This window comes from Cicer arietinum, chromosome 5 (genome assembly GCF_000331145.2).
Source record: "Cicer arietinum cultivar CDC Frontier isolate Library 1 chromosome 5, Cicar.CDCFrontier_v2.0, whole genome shotgun sequence".
NCBI lineage: Eukaryota > Viridiplantae > Streptophyta > Magnoliopsida > Fabales > Fabaceae > Cicer > Cicer arietinum.
This window is the reverse complement of record NC_021164.2, coordinates 66,614,379-66,625,228: the sequence shown is the minus strand read 5'-3', so window position 1 is coordinate 66,625,228 and position 10,850 is coordinate 66,614,379. Positions and strand designations below refer to the sequence as shown.

The window sequence follows — 10,850 nt, the reverse complement described above, 5'->3', positions numbered from 1 at the left end:
CTGTCTGTTGTATGTTTGAAACTTTGATTCTCTTGCTAGTCAAAGTATTGTAACGACAAAATTGCAGCCGTATACAATAATCCCCTTATTTTGAGCAAAGTAGAAAATCATCCAACCAATTTCATTATTACCAATATTAAGTTGATTCGAGTGGAACTGAATTCAGACACCTTTGTGTGTGTTTGGTTAGATGGGAATGGAGGAGAGGTGAGGAGAGAAATTATTTAAAATTTGAGTTATTTAGTTCAATTATTTGGAGAGGAAGGGAGAAATTATTTTAAATTTGTTTGGTTCAATTATTTGGAAGGGAGGAGAGAAATACTTATTTCATATTTGATCTTAAGTACCCTTTTATTTTATGTGATCTTCAATGTTATAATCGTGAAAAATGTAATTTTACTCTTTGTCTATATTAAATTCTCTCTCCTTCCCTCTTCTCCATAAAAATATCTCAGCTTCCTCTTTGTTGAACCAAACCAAACAAATCTTTAAGTAAAGTTTAAGTTTTGTAGATGGAAAAATATAGTTAGAAGAAGACCTCACTAAAGGTGGCTTGCTAGATTCTATGGTGGAGAATTGGAGATTAGTCATTGGTGGATATTTCATACCTATAATAACCATGGTTACAAAATAATAATCAATTAGTTTTCTGATGAACAATTTTTGTCTATTTGGTCGGTTAACAAACTAATAATTTCCGAACACTTGACCTGTCAAAAAATACTGATTTATTATTCCACGTGTATTAGCTCATTGGCTCTGGCAGAAATTTATGTAAAAAAAAATATTTCTCAAGATGAAAAGGTGAATTAATAGCCAATTGGGGCTTTCAAAATATGAAATTTAAGGGTATTTTTGGGCCGCAAATAAAATTTTATTGAATAAAAAGGTTTTTAAAATTTTTTATACTTAATAAAAAATTACATATTCTAATATTTTCAAATTTAAAAATAATAAAATCTTTATTTAAAGTTAATACTGTCTTGACAGATGTTAAATTAAGTAATTAGATTATCTATTGAAAATAAAATATTATATAAAATTGATTATATTAATAAATGAAATTTTATTAGTGTCTCAAAAAATAGTTTTTCCAAATATTTTAGCAACTTTACTAAAATAATATTGTAGACTCTTCAAGGGATCATATTTAATAGAACAACAACTATAAAGGAAAATGATTGCACCGATAATTATTTATGACCTATTTAGAGTGGTTGTGAGTTTTTGATATCAAAAATTAATTTTAAAATCTAAATATGTTTGAGTATGATGGATCTTATTATTACTTTTTATTTAATTTCACAATAGTTTTTTTTTTCTTCTAAAAACTAGTAAAAAAACTTAAACAAAAAAATATGTTTTATAATTTTTGTTTTGTTTTTAAATTAACATATCACTATAATTATTCATAAGCATTACTCTAATAACCATCGTCTACAACCTCCTATCACTGCCATCATTTTTTATTATTATCGACCACTCACTTCCGCCTAGTGCCAACACAGTCAACTACCTACTTCTAACAACCAACATCACAGTTACCACTTGACCAACGTCCACCATTTATAACCACTAACTACTGCCACCTACCACCATCTATGATCACTTCCATCATCATCACCCACCAACCTATGGCTCTTGCAAGTACCATCTTTGATCACTTCCATGATCATCCACCACCACCACCTTCAGCCACTGTCAACACCACCACCACTGGCCACCATCTACGGTAATCTCTATCATCATGATTCACCCACCTTTGACTTCTAGTAGTACCTTCGACCACCATCTATGACCACTGCTACCATCAACATCCATCACCATCGACCTCCAACTATCATCTCACATCAACGACCACCCACTTTTAACCATCATCTCTCACCACTGTCCACCACGAAAGTTATTGTCACCTACATTCCAACCTCCAACAATCAACTCTCTCTTTAGACTGTTGCAACTGTGTTCGACCATCAATTACTTTTACAATAGTCATATTCTACCACTACTATTTGTAACCACTATTATTAAAATTAGTATAAAATAATAAATTATAATTTTATAATATTTGAATTATTTTAAAATAATTAAAATTTAATATTTTTAATTATTTTTACGTATCTATATTTTTTATATTTAGTGAATTCATAATAATATAGGTAAAAAGAGTGATTTAATTCAAATAAAATTAAAATTCGATTTTGAATTGAAATTCAAAATTGAAAACTGAATTTAATTTAAGTTTTCAAAAGTTTCTGAACAGAAAATCAAGAAAATCAAAAACTAACCCCCAGACGAGATCTTATTTTTCTCTTCTATTTGAAGTTAAAATTCGAATTCTATGAGTTGATCTACTAACCCCTACCTGTGATATTGAATTTACTCATCTACCTCTCCTCCTCTTTTATAATATCGGTATACCAAAACATAAAAATAAAAGCAAGGCAACTTTCTAAAATCATGTTATTATGTATGTTATATCGATATCACTCAATTGATACATCGATTTATCGTTCGGGGAGATGCGAATTAGGCCGAGAGAAGATAATATGATAGTGATAAAAATTCATATGAATTAAGTAACTGTGTTTTCCTTACAAAATATCAATGATTAATAATACAGTATGGAAGAGTGAGTTGAATAATATATTTTAGTGTAAATATTAGTTTAAATTTAAAAGTTATAAATTTTAATTTTAAATTAAAATTAATTCTGATGGTATAATCCGTTCTACTTGAAAACAATTAAATATGTCAAAATTAATTTTATACTTTTAAAAATCAATTCTTAATGACTCTGAAAGTAAAACCACAGATAAGCACAATGGATTAAAAGATGAACCTAATCTTGAGTGGGGGAAACGTGGAAATACTTCGTAGTTACAATGCTTAAAAAAAACATAATATAAATAAAAAAAGTCAAGTTTTATTGATCAAATTGTGTCTTGTAAAAAGACCAGATGAATGAAGTATAACACAAAGGTGAAAGTTAAGGTGAGATAGTTACTCTTTTGAATACGGATCCCCTATCTTATATGTGCTTTGCTATATGTAGTGTGAATTGCAAAGGAGAAGCGAAAGAGAAAACAAAAATAATGATTAAAAAGAATGAAAAATTTATTTATAACTAAATACCCGTTTAAAAGTTACAAAATTACACGTTCCTTAAATTAATTACTAAAGATACATAGTATCATTATCCTATATTATATGTACATAAAACAGAGAACCCAGAAAGAGGAAGATCAAGCCCCATTGTACCAAAGAACTAGTGGTACAAAATCAACAATTGTTTTAGCTAGTCCCCAAATTTGGATTTCAAACATGTCCGCGCAAGTGACTAGTATTAGCATCACGTAACAAGAACAACACATAAGGAAGATTATCATGATTCCCTTCAAAATCATTACCTTGCTGATTTCGAAGCTGGTCACGATGTTTGGACACAACATGATCCGGCAAAACCTTGTTCCTACAAAGTGGGCATGTAGCCAAATAATCTTGCAACCATTTGTCCAAACAATCCTTATGAAACGTGTGTTTACATTTCAAGCTCCTCACTTTTTCTCCTTCTTCGAATTCCGATAAACACACGCTACATTCCACGTGTGATTTCAGTTTTTTGTTGTAGCGAATTGTGGGGTTCTTTTCTTCGATGAATTTGATGTATTGGCGAGTTGTGATTGGTCGTGTGTCTGATGTTAGTCTCCAAATGAGGATTATAAGTTCTACTAACACGAATACTAATAGGATTGCAATTTTGTTGCAAAGTTTTTGAAAGAGTTTAGAGAGATCAATTGTCATGGTCTCTCGATGTATATTCCTAAACATAAATTGGATCATATATTATATGGTCCATCAAATTAAATTTAAGTATAGATATAATATATAACATATCATGTGGGTGTAGCTGCCGCCTAATGTGATTGGAAACCTCCTTGCTCCTTCTTTGTACGATTTATTTATTGTTTATGTACTTAATGCAGTCGATTGACAACTGTAGAAAATGATGTTTTGTCTTGGCATGGCTGCCTGCTTCATCAACTACCGTTTGCGTTGATTTCTATGCTTACCGAATCTCTTAATTATGAATTTCTATGTTACATACATGCACGATTCATGCAGCCCCACAATAGTATTAAAAACTGTAACATTAGTATTTGACAATTTCAATAAATTTTAAAAATATAAATTAAATAAGATAAAAGAGAAAAGGAACATTTTGGCTCCTTATAAAAAACATTTAGAGACATTATAGTCATTCACAAAATAATGCTATCATAAAAATAAATTGAGATAATTTAATTCTTAAATAATAATTTGTTATTAAACTTTATGAAAACGTGAGTGTATTATTAACGGGTGAATTTTCTATGTTACTTTTAGTGCCTCATTTGAAAATCAAATAAAAAATAAATTTTAAAAATGAACAAAATAAACTTATACTTGAAAGTACCATATTAGTCCCCATAAAATTCAAAAATATCACTGTAGTCCACACAAAATATGAAAATACTAATTTAGTCCTTTAGAGTTCAACAAATTTATCGATTTAAAAATATTTGAAGACCAAATTATCCTTAAAAAATTGTTGCAATTAGGACCTAAAGGTCGCCTTATTTTTATTTAGAATACATGTAGACCATTATATAACATGTTATTATTCAGTCATGACTTAAAAATGAACAAAAGAAAATTGATTAGGAAAAACTTTAACATAAAGACTAACATGTCTAAATTTATTTTTGTAAGAGATAAAAAATTATATTTTTTGTTGGGGACTAATTTGTCCCGCATATTTTTTAAGAGGATCAAAATATTCATTTACTCAAAATAATAATTTAGAATTAATTCTTTTTATAAATGTGATAGTTATTGTGACATAGACAAAGTATTGATTTACATGAAAACAAATTTTGCATATACTCAAATATGTAATCATATATCACCATATATGTGTAGAGCATTGACTTGGATCAATTATGAAGTAAAGAAATATAATCTAAAATTTAAATTATTACCATAATTTGGTTGACGCTTTTAAAAAATTCGATTCAATCTAAATCAATACATTTAAATTGAATATTTTTTGGTTTATTTAAATTAAATTATAAAAAAAATAATACTAATATTATAAAAATTAATAAATTTGAAACAAAATATATTATAATATGCCATATACTAAAACTTAACATTACACAATAACATTGATTGCTTATGTTAAAACATATGAAATAATAATAATAATAATAATAATAATAATAATAATAATAATAATAATAATAATAATGATTAAACAAATTAGTATTATTTGAAAAAAAATTAAAACTAACACATAACCTACCATATCTCATACTAATTAAAATCCAAATTATGATCGTTGACTCGTTTGGAAAAAATAGTTGTTAAAGCAGCATGGCGTTCAACCAAATTGAGAAGTTCAAATAGGCATAGTGTAGCCAGTCAAACTGTCAAAAGAAACGAACGGAATTTATTTTGGAAAAATATTCCCATTTTTGCTATCACAGTTATACCCAACTTTGACTTCTAACTACCAATTAGCAGATTCTTAGATCATCAACTGCCCCACCGATGACTTATATTTAAAAATTGCTCAAAATTTTAACGATGGTACACGTTTCTTATTAAAGTGGTTTGATAAATTAATTGATTTATGTTCATTCGATAAAATAAATAATAATAATAATAATAATTATAATAATAATAATTATTATAATAATAATAATAATGTTTTTCAAAATTAAATTTGCTGAGTTTATTTTAATTAGATCATCAATTCAAATATAAGATTGATGAAAATTATACACTTTTATTTTCGAAAATTGTCGCCAGTCATCGATAGTGGTAATTTTAAGACTAAGAATTAATTAATAACAAAAGGAGTTGTAGAAACTGAAAAACAACTTCCCACACGCCACTTCCCGCACGCCATTCTCCCTGTCTTATTTTAATGTTTCATTAGTTTTTTTTTTTCTCTCATTTTATAATATTAAGGCTTAATTGCAGTATTGATCCTCTATTTTAGCTGATTGCAAAAGTAGTCCCCCTATTTTGTTTTTCTCCAATTTTGGCTTCTCAAACAGAATTTTGGTCCAAAACTTAATGAAATTTAATTTTTTTGCATTTATTTAAGTCACATCATGCCTCAAAATCTCATTTGCAACAATTGTCCTTGAAATCTATGATTATAAATGGTGTAATACGACTTTAAAAAATAAAATTTTATTAAATTTTTGACCAAAATTCTGTTTGGGGACCAGAACTTGGGACAAACAAAATGGAGGGACTACTTTTGCGATTCAACTAAAACAGGGGGACCAAAACTGCAATTAAGCCTAATATTAATTATTTTTTTCTAATATATTTTTATTAATTATATTTCTATCTATCAAATTTCTACATTAACTACAATTAATAAAGTTATTTTAGTAAATAAAATTTATTTTATCATTAAAATTAATACAATTAATCAATTTCTTAAAAATTATACATAATTTAAATAAGATATTTAATAAAACAGATAATATTTTTTAAATAATTGTTAAAAAAAAGTCAGACCAACAATGAATAACCTAAAGATTTAGTAAAAGGAAATGAGATTGTTTTCTCATATATTCCTTTTTTAAGATTTTTCTTTTCTTCAAAATACTCACTTTGAAACTAATCTACGAAAATATCAAACTTTTTTTAATCTTCCCGAGACTGGAGTTGGGGTTGCGACCATATAGACATACATTTTTTTAACAAATGAACAATATAAGGACTAAGTTTGGAAAGAAGAGGTTGAACATTGGAATGAGCGGGAGAATTACGTATTGCAAAGTCAATTCATAGAAGGTGTTTTACACCACTACACATAATATATGAATTGGTTTAGGCAACACACAAGTTATTTATTTCTATCGAATAATCTATGTGTGGTCCATGTGTGCCTCCTCCAGTATATCTTGATGTTAACTTAATCTCACAAGAACAAACCATGCACCAAACCGCATAATTTCATTGTCGCCTCACCTACACACCGAACCATACAATTCATATTATGGTTTCCCACCATTGCACCTACAAACCCGTACATAAGTTCCATATTAGTGTTCACCACCACTACGTCTAAATACACCTACAAAAAATCCGACTTATTATTATGTTTCGTCAGTGCTAGAAAAATAAACCCCTGATTATTTGATAGAATGTCAAATTTTCTATAATTTGTTTGGAACTTATTGAACAACTCTTGAGTCGTTTGATGCTATTTTTGATTCCATGTATAACCTCATAACTAAAAATTATATGGAGACATATGGTAGTAGCTCTAATCCACAAACATTAATTATCAAGAATTTTAGTTGCATACACCTTCAATAAATTGGAAACGACGATGAAGATAATGATCAAAATGAGGATCAACTAGAACAACCTCAAGTCATTCAAAGAACTAGATGAGTTCAATGACTGCAGAGATGTGTAACTAGGAGGCATTCAAGTGGACATAGTTAATTAAAAATTGATATATTTTTTCCTATTTAATGTCTTTTGTTGGATTTTATTAATATACTTTAGTTTTTTTAATTATATTTATGTATTAATTTAATATATTTTTTATTTGTTAAAAAAAAAGTATGGTTACATGGTCACATCCTTAGAATGTGATCTCTGAAGGTCCAAAAAAGTTAGACATTTTCGTATATTAGTTTCAAAGTGAGGTATTTTAGAAAGAAAAATAAAATAAAAAAGGGATATATGGGAATAAATTTCTATAGATGGTGTGTTAGAAAATAAAAATTGGATGAAAAACTTAAGGACCGACAACCTATTTATAGATATTCTACTATTAACATTAATAATGTATTGAGTAGTCATTACACTATCGTAATATTTACGAAAGCCGTAACATTTCATATGTTAACTTATGAACCACTACCATCAAGTGGAATTTCCAATAAATTGAATCACTTAATGTAATTTTAATAATAAAATTATCACATTCTCCAATTTGATCCAAGCAATTAACTCGCTACTCAAAAAAGTCAAATTTGAAATTTCCTCATAAAGTAAACACGTGAATCATAACAAAAATTCCTCTTATCTTTGGTATTGTCATCCATTTATTACAATGTGTTTAATTTCTTAAGTATTATACTTAATGTAGCAATAGAATTTAATGAATAATATCATATTCTTGGTCCAAAATGAATGTATATAAATATGAGAAAATATCACAATATAAGAGTTTTATTAATGAATTGTATGTATACAATTTTAACGTGGAACCAAGTCTCATTTGGCTCATAACCCTTGAATTTCATTAGTGGCATGACCTTAGTCAAAGGATCAACGGTTATCAAATCGGTGATAATATGCTCGATGACCATTATTTTATCTTTAGCTCTTTCTCTAATAGTTAAGTACTTAATGTTAATAAGCTTTTCTTCAAGTGAATTATTGCAGAAAAATTTCAAATGCCTAGAAATAGAATCTGTGCTTTTAAACCGAAAAATAAAACTCTTAAGCTATACACCATGAGTGGTAACCTCAAAATAGGAGACAAATTCAACTTACAGATAAGCAACCAAGATTTTCTTAGTACTTCTCAATAAAATTAAAATAGCTCCGCCAACCAAAATACAAATGTATCTTGATATTGATTTGTGATAATCAACACAACTAACAAAATTAGAATTTTAATAGTTGATCACAATTAGGTAATCCGTCTACATAAACATAAGCATATAATATTTGGTTTCTTAAAGGTACCACAACATTTTCTTAATTTTTCAATGGTCAATATTTGAATAACTTTGATATCTTCCTAATATCCCAACAACAAATGCAATATTGGGTCTTGTGAATATTTGAGCACACGTAAGGCTTCCAACAACATAAACATAAGAAATATTTTTCCATTTGTTCTCACTCAAAATTGCTCTTAAGGCATTGGTTCAAATTAAACTTATCACATTTCACAATGTGAGCCACACTTCATTGGTAGATATTTTTCTTTGTTGGTAATAGACCTAAAAACACCTCAAAATCTATTTCTATAGATTTTAATGTGACATATATACAATATCTCACTCATATTCTTCCTATCAACTTTTTTTAGACCTACTATATTCCTAATAGACAATATTATTTATACGAATTTAATTTATATACACTGTTGATATAAAAAGTTTTTACATAATCAATCAATTATAACTGTTAAATTATTAATGATATTTAACTTTTGTCAAAATTATTTAAAAATCATATATAGTTAATCATCTTATCGATTGTGTAAAAAAATTTACACCGAAAATACATAAAATTTCAACTCTTATTTTTATATATATCTACATAAATTATATTGTCCGATTGTGCAGCCTCCCACCCAATGAATCAAAGCTGACTTGTCATCTTCGTGTCAATAACATTAACTAATGATTTATATATGTTGAGATGTAGTAGCACGCCAACTCATGAAGCCCACTTCAATCATTTTATATTAATTGTATTAACATCCACTTCCTATGTGCACTAAACCGGCCACACCATTAATGTATATATTTGTGTGGTGTGTATACCTCGAGTGTGTTTCTATAGAATACAAACTGTTACGTATATTTAGTTATAACCGTTACAAAACATGATAGTGCACACACACACCAAATTTTCATTTCGATGCATGGCACGATGACAACAGGGCATTTTTTTTTGTTCAATTAATAATTAAATAAACACCAATTGATGCATGGTTGTAAAGCAAAACCACAACGAAATTAATTTTCTTTTTATAAGAATTAGTGACATTAATTAACGTGACCGCTTGTTCCACATACAATCACTTCCAATTCCATCTCCTATAAATTCCATCTTTGGAAACTCTAGTTTAACATATCATTTCATAATATACTAGTTCATACTTCATAGTCTAATTATATATTATAATTAATTCGTCAATAATATTTATAACATATGTCTTCAATAGGTGCAAGGTCAGCTGAAATTTTTGTTATGCAAAAGAGGCAAAAGGAAAAGATGAAAAGAATGGAAGAGGAAAGAATCATAAGAGGCAAGGTGAGTGTTGATCATCAAAAGATTAAGGTGGAAAATAATTCTAGTACTATAATTATTGGTAAGAGCAAGGTGCATCCAGGCAATGAACAAGGAGTTGCATCCAATTCCGCATAATGGATTTTAATTTAATTTGGGATAACTAAAGAAGCTCTCACCCAAAAAAAATGTTTCTACTTTTTTTTATTATTTATGTTTTATATGATCAAGTTTAAACGTTTGTTTTAGTAGCATAGTGCTTCAAAAAATAAAGTTTGTTTAGTAACTACTCCTATATGGAAGTGAGGAAATACTCTCATTTGTAGCATGTAACATATCTCAAATTTGAATCACTGTTAACACTTTATAATTTGTATCTATAATAATAAAAGGGTCATCTGCATATTTACAGTTAGTGTTTGTGGTGATAGTTAGTTTACTTTTTTTAATTTAATGAACATAAATATAAAGATTTATTTCATAGAGAATTTGTGGGTAGAAGTATAATCATTGTATGAAGTAAAAAAAATCTTTTGGACTTACCCACCCGAAATAGCCTACTAACTCAGTTAGGCCCAACCCAACTATATTGCACTATCTCTCTCTATATATATTTGACGTCATCTCTCTAATTTTTTTTTCTTCAAAAGAAAAAGTTGTATGAGTGAGCACTGCTGAGTAGCTTTGTAAGATAAATTTTTTCTTTAAGTATAAAAAAAATTAAATTAACAAAAATATTAATACTGGAGAGAATTTGTAAGATATTATTAACAAAAATATTAATAAATTAAATATAT

The 10,850-nt window shown here is 27.9% G+C and overlaps 1 protein-coding gene across 1 annotated transcript; it reads right to left on the bottom strand.

Annotated features, from left to right (window-relative positions):
• Positions 1 to 3,096: 3,096 nt before the first annotated feature.
• Positions 3,097 to 3,932, bottom strand: LOC101504280 (uncharacterized). Its single transcript, XM_004502402.4, has one exon. The coding sequence runs from the start codon at positions 3,841 to 3,843 to the stop codon at positions 3,319 to 3,321; it is 525 nt and encodes a 174-aa protein (XP_004502459.1). The 5' UTR covers positions 3,844 to 3,932; the 3' UTR covers positions 3,097 to 3,318.
• Positions 3,933 to 10,850: the final 6,918 nt, after the last annotated feature.